Source organism: Argiope bruennichi, chromosome 6 (assembly GCF_947563725.1).
Source record: "Argiope bruennichi chromosome 6, qqArgBrue1.1, whole genome shotgun sequence".
In the NCBI taxonomy this organism is placed as follows: domain Eukaryota; kingdom Metazoa; phylum Arthropoda; class Arachnida; order Araneae; family Araneidae; genus Argiope; species Argiope bruennichi.
Window position 1 is genome coordinate 101,711,386 of NC_079156.1, and position 16,168 is coordinate 101,727,553.

The following is a 16,168-nucleotide window of genomic DNA, read 5'->3' on the forward strand; positions in this document are numbered from 1 at the left end:
ATAATTTTGATAATTTTAAAGTGTTATCTTACTGTTTTAGAATTCCAAATACATGAATCATCAACTGATATACTGAATAGAAGACAATGGAAACATGAAACTAAAAATCAGTTTTATAGAAAAGAAAAAATAAAATGGATATTTCATCCACAGGCAATTGCAACCAAAGTGTGCTATCAAACAAGCCTGGACATAAGAAAGGTATTTCTTTTTTAATTGATTTGATTTGATTTTTTATTCTGTTTATAATATTTTGAAATGCGTGCAAATTTAGGAAATTAATGTTTATGACCGATATAAGTAAAAATAAAAGGAAAACCAAGGGCAGATTAAGAATTTTGCATTTTATAAAACATACTTGTGACTGGTGTGTTTAAAGTATACAAGTTATATATGCTTCCAGTAGAGGACTGGTTCTATTAGATCAAAATAATAAGAAAACTATGATGATTATTAAAATTATCTACGAAGGACAATAATGAGTGAGATTAGGAATTTTTGTAAACCTGCCTCTTAGTATTATTACCTAAATTCACTAACAACAGTCCTTCCTGTTTCAGAAGTCTATAATTGGAAAATTGGTGAAATTCACATGGAAATAATTCTATGTACGCAAAAAATTACTCTTTTGTCAGATACATCCTTAAACTATTTAGTGTAAATGTGCATTTAATTCCAACTTAAAATATTGCTCAAATTTGGGGCCATTTTAATGGCACTAACGTTTTTCTTGGAGCAACTGGAGCTATGAAAAATGGTACAGAATTTCTCAAGTGTTTAATTTAGGTTGAAGAAATATTTTGACAATAATGTCAATGCATTAAATTATTTATACGCCACCAGTAAAGATAAAGAATGGCCACCCAATTTCATGGGTGGCCATCAGTCTGAAGGATTTTTTTCTCTTCGGACATAAGTATATATATTATATATATATCATCAAAATCCTACGTCCCGGATGAAACCATAGTTAGCTATCATTAATGAGTGCTCAGAAATTACCTGAGTGCCATTGCAAATCATAGCTGCTAATTTCATACTTATTTTGAAAATTTTCGATTTCTTCATACATATTCTGAAGTTGAAGGGCGTTTCAAGATCTTTCAATTTCAAATACATTCGTAAAGATGACACCAGACATGCTTGCATATGTTTAATATATATTAAAAATGGTGACAATCAGAATGTATAACACAAGAAAATAATTATATGCTATCATCAAAAAAAATAATTATATGCTATCAGTTATATTTGTCTTTTCTGTCCTTATCCAACAGATCTAGAGATAACAGGAAGCATATAACCAATTGTGGCATTTATTTACTCATCATTTCTGTGATTTTGAACTTGTCAATTGATAAGGCTTTTATTATAAGTATTGGCTTATTCAGTATCCTTTTGAGCAAGTAACTAGCTAAATTATTTTAATAAAATTAATGAAATTTCAATGTTATTCAATTTATTACTCTTCATTTTAGAATAAGTTTTTATTAATTTTGCTTTCGAGCTTTGATAGATTTCATCACTTTATTGTAAACTATAGCAGCATTATAAACTGTAGCATCACTTTATTGTAAATAGCAGTTAATGAAATAATTATTGAAACAATAATAATTTCATTAACTGCTGTTTCAATATCATAATTTATTCAAAGCTTAGAGATGGTTTACATATTACCATTAGTTTATTTCAGCATGTCCAAATAAAGCCCTCTTTCTTATTTAGGCTTCAATAGAAATCTAAAATCTCTCTATATATAAGTCTCATTTTCTCTTAATATATCATGAAATTTATGTCAATATTTTCCTGAAATAACTTATTGCCCTCATAAAATTGATTAACTACTGTTATTTAGTCTGAATAAAAAGGGTACATTATTATTTTATTATTAATATCTACGATTAAATTAAATTAAATTGGAAATATTATCATATATTTAAAATTTATTCTAAATGAATATTTCTACAGGAACTTTTTAATAAAAGCTCCCAGAAATAAAGTTTACGGTTGATGACAACTTTGTTCTTGTTTCTTACTGCTCTTGCCATGGACCAGCCCGTTGTTATGAAGACAGTGATTTTAAGCCGGTGGGGGAGCGTCTCTTTTTTGTTTAGTAGCGCCAACTAGGGCCAAGAATACGACTTTGCTACTCACGCATCACTCATTCGCTTGCACAACCCCTTTTCACAGAAGGGCAGATTCAAACATCTCACAGAAAGAACAACGGAAGAACAACCATGCCCAAACCGGGACTCGAACCTAGGACGCCCAGATGACGGGGAAGACGCGCTACCCCTATGACAGCACGCCGGCTGATGACAAATTTAAATGCACTTAGTCAGAATTCGAAAAAAGCTCCGGCGTTTTCCAATTTTTTCAAACATTTTATGAAATTTTTATTTAAAAACAATATATCCAGATGGTGTAATATATCCAGATAACTGTGGTTTTGTTTTGTTTGGTGGTGTTTATTGGCGCAAAAGTCATATATGGCCATACTGCGCTAACTCTACTATGGACATCAGGTAAGTCGGATAAGTCCATCTTTCCATCAATGTGTACTGAAAGGAATCCTAACATTAAAAAAAATTACTATTTTTCAATCAAATATAACTTTCTTAAAAAGTTGCTATTTCTTATGGCACTTATATAAGGCCGTTGTTACGAAGACAGCGATTTAAACCGATAAGGGGCACGTCTTTTGTTTTAGTAGCGCCAGCTAGGGCCAAGAGTACGACTTTGCCACACACGCATCACTCATTCGCTTGCACAATCCCTTTTTACAGGAGGGCACATTCACACATCTCACAGATAGAACAACGAAAGCACAACCATGCCCGAACCGGGACTCGAACCCGTGACGCCCAGATCATGGTAGAGACGCGCTACACCTGGGCCAGGACGCCGGCCGTTAAGGTGTAATCTGTACTTATAATAAAGCTCAATGTGTGTGTGTGCTTGTGTTGGCGCTCTACAGGCCAGACCGTTAGACCAACAGCTACAAAATTTAGCACGTGTATACCTGGACGTGTGCCCCTCGGGGTTATTTTTTCGAATTTTTAATTAGAATTATATTTATTTAAAAAATAAGCGAAATTTTAGCGTGTTTCTGCTATAACTTCCGAAAATATTACCGCACGAAAAAGATTTTTACATCAAGTTAAAGATCAAAAATTTATCTTTTAAATGATACCAATGTTTTAACCTTAAAATTAAATTTCTATTTTTAATTAATTTTTAAATAAATATTTTAACTATATTTTTCAACATTTTTTTTCGTACAAAATAAAAATAAAATTTAAGCTGCACGAGCACGTTTCGCATTCATGGGGAAAAAATAGTTTTTTTCAAAGTGTTGCCATCACATCGATTAAAGCTCCATTTAAAAATAAATTAAATCTTTTTGGAAATGAAATCTGCAAAAATATGATTTTCGGCACGTGTCTGTAGGAAATGAAACAAATATGAAATATTATTTTTTTCTAAAAAATAAATTCAAGAAAAATTATTTTATGATCTTTTACACTATCTATATTATTAATCCAATAAATCAGTTTTATTTTAAGGCAAGTTTTGTTTAATATGAACAGGATATCCATTCAAATCAGGGCCACACAGCTAATTTGTAAACCTTTAGTAATAGACACAGATCTTCTAAAATGGTCTAAATGGAAAATGATTATATTTTATGTAACTTGATCCAATAAATACTCTAATATATAACGAATTTTTGATTTTACATAAAGCTTCTGCTGTGGAAATCACGTTTAACAAAATGTTCTTGAAACACTAATATTTTAAATAAAGAATTAATTTCCAGTCAACTAAATCAATCACTACTAGACTAATTTATGAAAATTTGAATATCACTATTCAAAAAAAAAAAAAAAAAAGGATAATTTTAGATTTTCCATCGATCGTTTTAAAGAAAATACGCCAATCAGCGCTAAGGTTTCTCAAGATTAATTGGCCTAAGACTATGAAAATGTTGAGTTTTTCTAAATTTTTAACATTCAAAACTTCATAAATTAGTCTTAGTTAATCGTGGAAAATAGAAACATTCATTCATTTATTTAAAATTTGGTGTGTCCAGAATATTTCTTAGAATATGATACCTTACTGCATAAAATTTAGACTTCATAATTTTTGAAATACATTTATAGGCCGGAACAAAATATTATTATTGATTTCATTTCAATCCTTTTGAAAGCAAAACTAAAAACTGAATTTTATGCTGAATCTGCGAAATTTTTGTTGAGTTATTCTTTGAGATATTACGCAGATTATGAAAAATATTTTGTAGTTCACATAAGACTTAAATACCAAACGATTCTGTTTGCAGTACTTATATTCAATAATAACAATAATAAATAAATAACATGAAAAATCTATACTTATAATAAAGCTCAATGTGTGTGTGTGTTGGCGCTCTACAGGCCTGGTAATTTGACATACAGCTACCAAATTTTGTACATGTATACCTTAGAGGTCGGGAATGTGCACCTGGGGTCCCTTTTTTTGAATTTTTAATTAGAATTTTATTATTAATTAAAAACAAACTTTCCCGCCAAAAGAATCTTCCATTTTCCCCACCACCAACTTTCCCGCCAAAAAAATCTTCCATTTTCTCCACCGCCAAGTGAGAAAGACTTCAGCTTTTTTTTCTCCCAACAGTAATAAGGCTAGGGTTAACATTTTTCGGCGGATTATTTCAAACGATTCTTTTTATTTTCTTAATGTTTTATGCATTTAAAATTAAACATTGTTAATTAATCCATGTTTCAGATTCATTCTGAAGTACTTTTGAATTAAAATAACACAGAATAAAGGAAATTAAAAATGTATAATCTGCATAGCGTTACCCCAACTGGCGTAGAAAAATTCACGCATGCGCATTGTTCTGATTGTTGTCATGACAACCATTATCAGCGGATGATTTAAATTATTTTTAGGTTAGTTGCATGCTTTTGTAAGTAAATCGTATTTATGTTAGTTATATATTTTTTTGTATATACTTACACATTAATTGTGGTCCTTGACGAGTACATCAGTACGAGTTTTAAGTACATCATTTTTTAAGTAGTTTTTTTAAACCTGTTTTCGACCGATTATTTTAAACGATTCATTTTATTTTCTTATTGTTTGATGCATTTAAAATTAAACATTGTTAATGAATCGATCTGTTCATGATGAATCTGAGAAAATTTTGTTGACAAATTCTTGAGATATTACTTAAATTAAGAAAGATATTCTTTAGTGCCCATAAAGTTTAAACGCTCAGTGACTCTGTTATCAGTAATCATATTATAAAAAAATGCTTTGTTTCAGTAAAAAATATTATTATATTAATTGCAGATTAATTCTTTCCATTTTAATTTAAAGCATAAATTCTAAGAGAGGTAACAGAAAATTAGAGAGATACATATTACGTTATGACTGAAGGCCTTTATAATATTATGAGTGAATGATATGACTATCAAAATTTGAAGTTTTAATATATTTTGATGAAGAATCTATTAAAGTTGGAATTGCGTAAAACATTTAATTATTAAAATTTAAACGAACATTAAGATTGGCGAACCGACTGGTCGCCAAAGGCGGCTAGTAATAAATAAAATAAAACGCTTGGTTTCATTAAAAATATCTTTATATTAATTGCAATTTCAGCATTTGCACTTTAAATTAAAGTTGAAGTGTTACCGGAAATGACAACAAATTAGCAAAATATATATAGTAAATTGAACGAAACGATCTAAACAATAGTATAAGTTTGGTATGATTATCAAATTTTGAAGATCAAAAATGTTTTGTTTGAGAAGCTATTAAGACAAGTTACTTAAAATATTTAGTTGAAAGAGAGCGGTAATAATGGTGAACCGGCTGGTCGCCAAAGGCGGCTAGTTTATAATAATTTCGAATTAAGCAATAAATGCTTTTGTCAGTTTAATTTTTTAAACTTTTCAAATATACTTAACTGAATATTTTTGATAAGAGAAAGAAATTGATACTTTTTATATTTACAACTGCAATTATTTTTAGTCTTTGAAATTTAAATAGTATTTTAAACATTGCTTCTATAATAATTCTAAAAACATGCTCAATTTCCGTAACATAATCTAAATATGATTAATACTAATACTAATTATAATATTAATTATTGTGATTAATACTAATACTAATTATAATGTTAATTATTGTGATTAAAACTAATACTAATTGTAAGATTAATTATTGTGATTAATTGATTAATACTAATATAAATTAATTACAATATTTTTCAGTGGATAAGAGGTCATTTTTTCAGTATCGCTATCTAGTGACTTTCTTGGAATTTTTAGCATTTTTTGACATAAACGCTTATAGGCTAGCCACAAGCATCAGTGTGGTTGCCATGGTGAATAACTCAGCGGTCAACTCACATAAAAGTTCAAACGTTACTGTAGATTCCTGTCCCGTAAACTCTTCAATTACTGAGGAAAACAATGCAGCTCTAGAAGTAAGTATAGCTTCGTAGTAGAGATGATATAGTTAATCACTGCATCAGCTATACCACGAAATACTAACATATATTATATACTACTAATATTGATTTTGCAAAAGAATATATGCAACTAAATCAAAAAATCAAGCCATAAGCATCAATATCGAATATCGCCATTGATACCGTTGTCATATAAATTCTTCGGACACTGAAAATTACAGAATTCAGTACATATTCGTGCAATAGCTGACAAAGTTCATTAACGTTACTTCGGTTTGAAAAAGAACAGATTCAAACATATTAAAGATCTTTAAATAGTCACTTTAAAAGTCAATAAGTCACTTTCTATATATCTTCAAAATCTAAGTTTAAAAAGTTTTAAATACTTATTTTGAATATCTAGCTTTATTAGCTTGCAGAGACTGACTAATTCAAATTCTTAAAGCTAATTCAAATTCATTTTTCATTCATAATATTTAATTTTGCTGAATCTATTATTTTAAGATTAAGTTTTCATGTCATATTTTAATTCTGTTTTCATTGTTTTTTTTCAGTCACATATATTGCCTGTTTAGAAATATACTATATTTGCTTATAAAGGACAAATAATTGCCTCACAACTTTTAAAATAATTTGAATTGTGAGTTTTTAGGAAAAATTCTCTCACAATTGTCTCCCTTTCTTTAAACTTTCCTTGGTAATATTTATTTTCGAAAACGTATTCTTTTCGAAATGGATTTCACAATGACTTGGAAACAACTCATATCATTTCTGCTCTCGGTTCGGAAGAAATTTTCTTTTATATCACACATGTGTTTTCCGTTTTATATTATATATAAGTATATATTGTATGTCAGCCAAATTTTTCCCTTCTTAAAACTTTCAATGTACATGTGGTCGTAAAATAATATATATTTGGAGTTCGATTTTAAAAGCTATAACTAGCCAAATATAACCAAGTCACATGATCATTCCAAACCAGTTTAAACCAGATTTTTTCAATAATAATAATAATAAATAAATAAAGAAAAATAATAATATGGCCATCAGAAAAAATTTTGAAGCTTTTTGAAATAAAAGAAAAAAACACAACGTTTCTTTAAATATTGACACATACGTAATCTTATAATCACACGATTGCTTAAAACCGCTTTAAACCGGATTTCCAAAAGAAACAAAATTCTAGCCTCGGAAAAAATTTTAGAACTCGATTGATTAATAAAATGATCAAATACCATTGATTTTATGTCAGTCGTATAATGAGCTCCAGCTCCAATTTTAGCGTTCTTTATTTCTTCGGAGTGATACCACGTGACTTTAAAAAAATAATGTTCTCACATGATAACTTGAAGTTTGCAATAGCAGATTTCATTTTTTTTTTCTTTTTTTTTTTTACTTTTGGCAGTAGATGTTTCGAAATTTCTTAAGCGTAGCAAAAATAAATAAATAAATTACATGGCAACTAAGCCTGAACTTATAGGTGAAGAACTGGGAATTCCTTTTTACAGATTATTTTGGCAATGCAATATCTTACCGTAAAAAAAAACAAAACAAAAAAAAACAGTAGTATTCGGTGAGGAAGTCAAGCATTAGCATTCAAATGATTTCTCTGAGAAAATAAATTTCGCCCACAAATGGCCAAATAATTCAACATGCAGCACAGCTGATAGAAATGATTCAGAAGATAAAGTCACGAGAACTTTCCTCTGAAAATGATTTAATGAAAATTATTTAATAGCTAATTGACCGCTGTGCGCTATAGCAACACATTTACTTGCTGTGGAAAGGCTGGTTGTTGAGAGTTTTACTGTCTTTTTTTCTCCTACAAGCGAAGGACAAATAAAGTGTGGAATATTTCTTCTGAAATTACTTTAGGATGTAGATTTTTCACATATTCTGTAGCTTTGTCAGTTTTACAGCAGGTGCTATTTAAGTATCTTAAAATTTCTTGAAGAGAAAGCACCACATTTCCCCTTTTTCATGACTCTTTATTCATGTATTTGGCTTCTTGTCATAAAAGTTAATGGAATTAGAAGTAATGCACAAAACTTCTTCGTTATATTTTCGAAACTTTGTTACATGAATTTGTAACAAAAAATTCATGTTTTTACCAATTTTCTGTCAAAATTTACATTTACATTACAATATTAAAATATTATTTACTATTCGATTTTTCATTCTAGGCGATAGGAGAATTTGACTGGAGTCCTTCAGTTCAAGGTAACATTCTGGGAGCAGGCTTCTTGGGCTATGTGGTAACACAGATGTTGGGTGGACTGTGGGCTGAAAAATATGGAGCAAAGATTACCATCATTGGTGGTCTTTTTCTGTCATCACTGGCTCATATACTTTCACCACTTGCCGCATGGACGAGTGGTAATCTAATGATAGCAATGCAATTGATTCGAGGTATTGGTCAGGTAATAGACTATTATGCCAATCTTTTATTTTATAATTTATTTAGATAAATATTGACTAAAAAAACTCATGATGTAGTGGTTATCATCATTGCTTCCATATTTTGATCTCGAAGTGATCGCACAAATATGCTTGCCCATGTTATCATCATTGTTTCTATATTTTGATCTCATTGTGATCGCAAAAATATGCTTGCCCATGTTATCATCATTGTTTCCATATTTTGATCTCAAAGTGATCGCACAAATATGCTTGTCTATGCTAATGCAATGCCACAATGCAACTGATGTGGCATATTGATTGGGTAATTCTTATTCTTTTATATAATTAACTCGATAAAAATGGAAAGGTCGTAAATTCCTGTTACGAACTACGGCAGCCGTCCGAATCAATTGGATATTACAGTCAAAATCCTTTATACTTTATTGTGAAATGTTTTGTTACTTTTTAACATGATTAAAATTTCAGACTTACCAGAAATATCGTAGAATAAATCTCCTTTGATTCCTTTTTAAATCCAATATAGATGTCTAAAACCTACTAACACTTTATATTCTAAGTTAGTTTAACCAATAAACTTGTAATCGTACTTTTGAAAAAAATTATAATTTTTGATGTATTATAACCTCAAGAAACAAAAACACATTGCTTTAATTAAATAATAATAAATTGACATTTAAAAACAATAAAAAAATAAATTCCTCAAACCGATTTTTGTTATCGGAATTACATTCTTGGTAGCATTGAGAGTACCGTCAAGATAAACAATAATATTACGTAATTAAAGCAGTATTTGTAAATGTAGAAGAAGATAAATTACGAACATTTTTCCCCGGCTAATAACAATTTTTTTTTTTACTATAGAAGACGAAAATACACTTTTCAGGATGTTATCAGTAGTATACTATTAAATAATATCGTTCAGGCCTTTAAAAATTACCTTTCATTCTTTAAAAAAATTGAAAAAATTGAAATTTAGATTTAATGACACAAATATTATAATAAGGATTTCTGCTAACTAGGTTAGAACCCGAGTTTAGATTTCATTGAACAAGTCAGTAAATTAATTTTAATGTAGAAAAAAAGATGAAATATTTAAGGAAACTCTATGTATGTGTTTAAACTATTGTCAAAAATTCTTCAATGCAATACCAAAGTTTAAAAAAATATTGAGAATAAATTTTCTGTGATAATATTAAAGAATAAAAGAAAAAAATGAAAATTAGAGCATAAGATATATAAAAAAAATTGTTACAATTACTTAAAACTGGAAGGTTTTAGACACTGTGTAGGAATAGTGAACTATAGCACAACTAAATGGTTTTAGATTAAATTATTTAAAAATATATTGAAAATTATTATCTTTCAATATATATATATATATATATATATATATATATATATATATATATATATATATATATATATATATATATATATATATATATATATATATATATATATATATATATATATATGTGTGTGTGTGTGTGTGTGTGTGTGTGTGTGTGTGTGTGTGTGTGTGTGTGTAAAATGATAAATTCCTAGATCTTATTTGAAATTAGCCCATATAAACTTCATTCTAAAATGTTCCCTTAATTCCTGTTCTAGTTTCCACTTTTTATTTAATTAATTCCACGTGCTCTCTAGATAGCTGATGACTTGCATTTCCCACACTCAGAGAGAAAGGATAAAAATTCATTGTTTTAAAGATTCTTCTAAAATTCATTCTCTTGCCTAAATCCACATGTGTCGAAGAAATCCCTATCAAAATCTCATAGTACAATCTGAAGGGAAAAATTTCTGTCTCCTTTGAATTTGTATCAAGGTGTAAACGGACGTCACTTTTATCATCACTTCTTTTACATAAAATAAGTGCCTAATGCCTCCCAATATATATATATATATATATATATATATATATATATATATATATATATATATATATATATATATATATATATATATATATATATATATATATATTAATTCAAGGGAAGCGTTATAAAATTGTGCTGAATTGGCTAAACGCCGACAAAATACCATTGACTTTACAAATTCTTTTAAAATATCCCTGTATTTCCCTTGCATTTTGATTGACATGCCATAAAAATCCCTATTAAAATATCACAGTATATAAGACAGGGATAATTTGTTTCTCCCTCTTTTTACGCCACTTCTTGACTAATCTGTTGCTGTGAGCGGACGTGTTTGTCCACGCCGCTTGTACATAAACATGCCCGCCTGCCTTTCGGGAGGGAAAATAAAACGAACTTTAAAACTTGAATGAGTCTTTCTGTCTTCGAAACTGCATTCTGCTTCAAACAAAATGATTCTTATATGTATATATTTAAAGAAAGAGAGAGGGAAATCTAATAAATCTGATAATAAAGCTCTGCAGCTAATAAATAAATAAACAATTTTATTTTCACTTTAAATTTAACTGGAAATCCACAAACTATTGATTTTTTATAAATACATTAATATACTAATAGAAACTTATGTTACTTTTTAGGGACTGATTCCAGCTGCTCACTGTGTTGTAGCCGCCAACTGGTTTCCAAAGAATGAGCGGGCCATTCTAAATGCTCTTTCCATGTCTGGTTATTGCTTGGGAGCTTTAGTGGGCAGCATTTCATCAGGCTTTATGTGCTTGTCCCCCCTTTTAGGCGGATGGCCCTCTGTCTATTATGTTTATGGTGAGTCGTGTTAAAAGTTCCACTTATTTAATCATGAACTTTAATTGTCATAAAATTATGAAATTGGAATCACAATTTAATTTTCTTAGAATTTTAAGTTATAAAGAAGTATTCATTCGTGCCAATGTTATTGTAAATTTGCCCATATTTTGAAATAATAATATTTAAAAATTGATTTTATTTGATGGATATTTTTATTACAAGTTATACAGACAAATCTTTTTAAAATGAGCGTCATAAGGTAATTATGTCATATTAGAAGTAAATATTTAACCCTACAATCATTAATTTCTTTGAAAGTCACTAATTGGATTCAAATGATTGTAAATGTAATGTAACAAAATTTACACATGTAAAAATAATTTAGCAGTTGCGTAGCAGAATAGAAGAAATTTTTGAAGTTTTAAAACTTTGATTTATTTCATTACGGGAGGTTTTTTATGTAGAAGTAGCCATGATAAAACTGACATCCGTTTACATCTTGATACGAGTGCAAAAGAGACAAAAATTTTCCCCTCAATGATTTATACTATGAGATTTTGATAGGGATTTCTTTGACACGTGTTGACTTAGGAAAGGGAATCTTAGGTATCTTTAAAGGAATGTTATAACTATTAAGGATTTTTATCCCTTCACTCGGAGCGTGAGAAAATGTTGAAGTGGGCAATTTTATAGAGAGCGTGTAGAATTTATTTAAAAAAATGAGGAAATAGATCAGGTAATAAGGAACATTTTAGAAAAAAGTTATTATGAACTAAAGTGAGATAAAAATTTGGAAATAAATTATGATTTAAATTATATTAAGAGATATCATTACATATATAATGCTTATAATACTATTTTAGTATAAAGTCTCCCAGCATTACACTACTCTGCAAATAAATGATCAAATACAAAAATTTTCACATATGCAGTGTAATTAGTTTAAGTTCGTTCACATGCATGGTATAGCAATTGGTAGAAAATATGTCTTCCTCTAGCTTATTTTCAGCGTGGATTCCACTAATTGAGAAATTTGATTCTTTGCCCCCTCATCATGAAATGCGATTTTTATTGTATTCTGGATCATTTTTCTTTCTTGTTTGAGCATGCCGTTTTCACTCTCTCTTCTCTCTTCACATTCTCTACAAACTACCAAAGGGATTTACATCAGGGAAATTACCAGGTCAATCAAAAACTGTAATTTCTTTTCTTGAAAATTTGTTTTACTAATTTAGAATTGTAATTTCGAGGAAGATCTTGTTGAAGCCCATCAACACCGCCAGGAAATATATGCATAAAATTCATAATGTCGTTTAAAATTAAAAAACTTTTTTTTTAGTTTATTATTACCTTCTTTCGAACTGTACTGCCATATCTTCCAGATATAAAATAATACCAAAACATCTTCTTTGGAAGGTGTTTAATCTCTTTGATTAAGATGCTGTTCCTTAATGGGCATATTAACTCTATGCCTGAACTGTTAATCGCAATCCTTTTGCAAACCAGCTTGAGTGGTCTTCTCAAACTTTCTCGCATACACTCCAATAAACTTTTCAGACCAGGGAACCCCTTACAATTCATTGGCTTACAATAGTTATGAAATATTTTTTCGTGTAAATTTAATATTTTTACTCAATGTATCGTGCCATGCTTAGCAAGTTATTTGGTGGTTAATCAGTATCATGAGTTAATAGTATCCAAAAATCGAATTTGTATTTTAAACACATTTTAATAAAGCGATTGAAACAAAAATTTGACACAAAGTTGTACTTGCAGTCGTAAAATCCCATACCAATTTGGTATGTTTAAATCATTGTGTTTTTGAATTATTGAGTTTGCATGCTTCTGAAACTACAGACCGACAGACAGTCAAAATGTAGCTGGATTTGGCCCAACGTTTGACAGGTGTCCACACTATGGATGTTAAATCTGTATACCGAATTTTATATATCTAGCTTTTTTTGTTTTGTAATTATCGTGCTAAATTATATTCGAACGGCCGGACAGACGTACTTTCTCTGAATATATTTTTATTCAAAATTTGATAGAAATCTGGATATTTGTTATAAAGACCGAATACCAAATTTCAGCCATCAAAGAAATTTTGAGTTGTCTTTGACACAAACAGACAGATAGACAGACATTTTTTTTAAAAAATGTGGTTTTCGAACTTAGGGAGTTCAAAATCTCGAGTTAGAATTTTTTGCCGATTACTATACTTTCTCTTTTCTATGTATACGAGATAGTAAAAATGCTTTTCGTGGCTGAATACAACCTTATTCCAGTATTGTGCACTGCTTAATTGATATTTTCAGACCCAATACAACTGTTTCCTCTTCATTGCTGGTGTCGATGACTATTCTTGAATTGGTGTCCATATCCATCTTCCTGTTTCAGCAAATCTTCGTCATACTGTCAGTAAACCAGCATTCTTACCAGACGCCACCAATTCTCTTGGATAATATGTACTTGTCTCACGAGGTTGCATTCACTATAGCTTACAAGAAATTTGTATGTCCGATTTATAGTCTTACATTTGCGTACACATTTACTCATTTATTTTGGAGAAAGTATCCCAAACTTATTTTGTTGAATAATAATCGTTAAAACATCGCACTTTCAACCACTGCAACAAAATATTTTACTGTCATAGAGGTATACTGCTCTAAGCTAGCAATTATAATCTTGTAATTAAGTGACATCCATTTATTTCATACCCTATGAAATTAATCACTTTACGCAATTCATCACTTTGAATATCACCAGAATTTCACTTGTCACGAAAATGATCTACGTGTAATGATCACATGACCAAATCAAATTAGTCAAAGACAACTACCCATCATGACATAATACATTATGAAAATGAATTTTGTACAAAATAATAATGCACTGTAAAAATGTCAAATAATAATAATGGTGTTAAAAAATACAATAATGTACAAAATAATAATGTGCTGTACAAAATAATAATATACTGTACAAAATAATAATGTGCTGTACAAAATAATAATCTACTCTACAAAAAAATAATGTGCTGTACAAAATAATAATCTACTCTACAAAAAAATAATGTGCTGTACAAAATAATAATGTACTGTAAAAATGTCAAATAATAATAATGGTGTTAAAAAATACAATAATGTACAAAATAATAATGTGCTGTACAAAATAATAATATACTGTACAAAATAATAATGTGCTGTACAAAATAATAATGTACTGTAAAAATGTCAAATAATAATAATGGTGTTAAAAAATACAATAATGTACAAAATAATAATGTGCTGTACAAAATAATAATATACTGTACAAAATAATAATGTGCTGTACAAAATAATAATCTACTCTACAAAAAAATAATGTGCTGTACAAAATAATAATCTACTCTACAAAAAAATAATGTGCTGTACAAAATAATAATGTGCTGTACAAAATAATAATCCACTGTACAAAATAATAATGTACAGAATATTGTATTACATATAATAATGTACAAGATGTACAAAATAATGTAGTACATATCATCAGAATGTACATAATAATAAATCAAATAGTATAAAATTATAATGTACTAGCCGCCTTTGGCGACCAGCCGGCTCACCAGTATTACCGCTCGCTACAATTTTCAATTAAATATTTTAAGTAACTTGTCTCTTAATAGCTTCTCAAACAAAACCTTTTTAATCTTCAAATTTTGATAGTCATGCCAAATTTATACTGTTGTTTAGATCGTTTCGTTCAATTTACTATATATATTTTGCTAATTTGTTGTCATTTCCGGTAAAACTTCAACTTTAAATTAAAGTGGAAATGATGAAATTGCAATTAATATAAAGATATTTTTTAATGAAACTAAGCGTTTTATTTTATTTATCATTTTTGTTGTTGTTTATTTATTATTATTATTATTGAATATGAGTACTGCAAACAGAATCGTTCGGTATTTATGTCTTATGTGAACTATAAAATATTTTTCATAATTTGTGTAATATCTCAAAGAATAATTGAACAAAAATTTCTCAGATTCAGCATAAAATTCAGTTTTTAGTTTTGCTTTCAAAAGGATTGAAATGAAATCAATAATAATATTTTGTTCCGGCCTATAAATATATTTCAAAAATTATGAAGTTTAAATTTTATGCAGTAAGGTATCATATTCTGGACACACCAAATTTTAAATAAATGAATGAATGTTTCTATTTTAAACGATTAACTTAGACTGATTTATTAAGTTTTGAATGTTAAAAATTTAGAAAAACTCAACATTTTCATAATCTTAGGCCAATTAATCTTGAGAAGAATGCGCGCTGATTGGCGTATTTTCTTTAAAACGATCGATGGAAAATCTAAAATTATCCTTTTTTTTTTTTTTTTTGAATTGTGATATTCAAATTTTCATAAATCAGTCAGTTTAAGTGATTGATTTAGTTGATTGTAAATTAACTCTTTATTTAAAATATTAGTGTTTCAAGAACATTTTGTTAAACGTGATTTCCACAGCAGAAGCTTTATGTAAAATCAAAAATTCGTTATATATTAGAGTATTTATTGGATCAAGTTACATAAAATATAATCATTTTCCATT

General features: G+C 28.7%; 1 protein-coding gene across 2 annotated transcripts in view; it reads left to right on the forward strand.

Moving 5' to 3' along the window:
• Positions 1-16,168, forward strand: part of LOC129972469 (putative inorganic phosphate cotransporter) — a 55,309-nt gene that overhangs the window by 15,702 nt on the left and 23,439 nt on the right. The window contains exons 3-6 of one of the 2 annotated variants that reach the window (XM_056086613.1): positions 41-201; positions 6,282-6,496; positions 8,665-8,901; positions 11,415-11,598. In XM_056086613.1, coding sequence (XP_055942588.1) covers positions 135-201; positions 6,282-6,496; positions 8,665-8,901; positions 11,415-11,598 — 703 coding nt within the window. In that variant the 5' untranslated portion in view covers positions 41-134. Of the gene's footprint in view, positions 1-40; positions 202-6,281; positions 6,497-8,664; positions 8,902-11,414; positions 11,599-16,168 lie in introns of those variants that run through there. The other variant, XM_056086615.1, reaches the window with a different exon arrangement.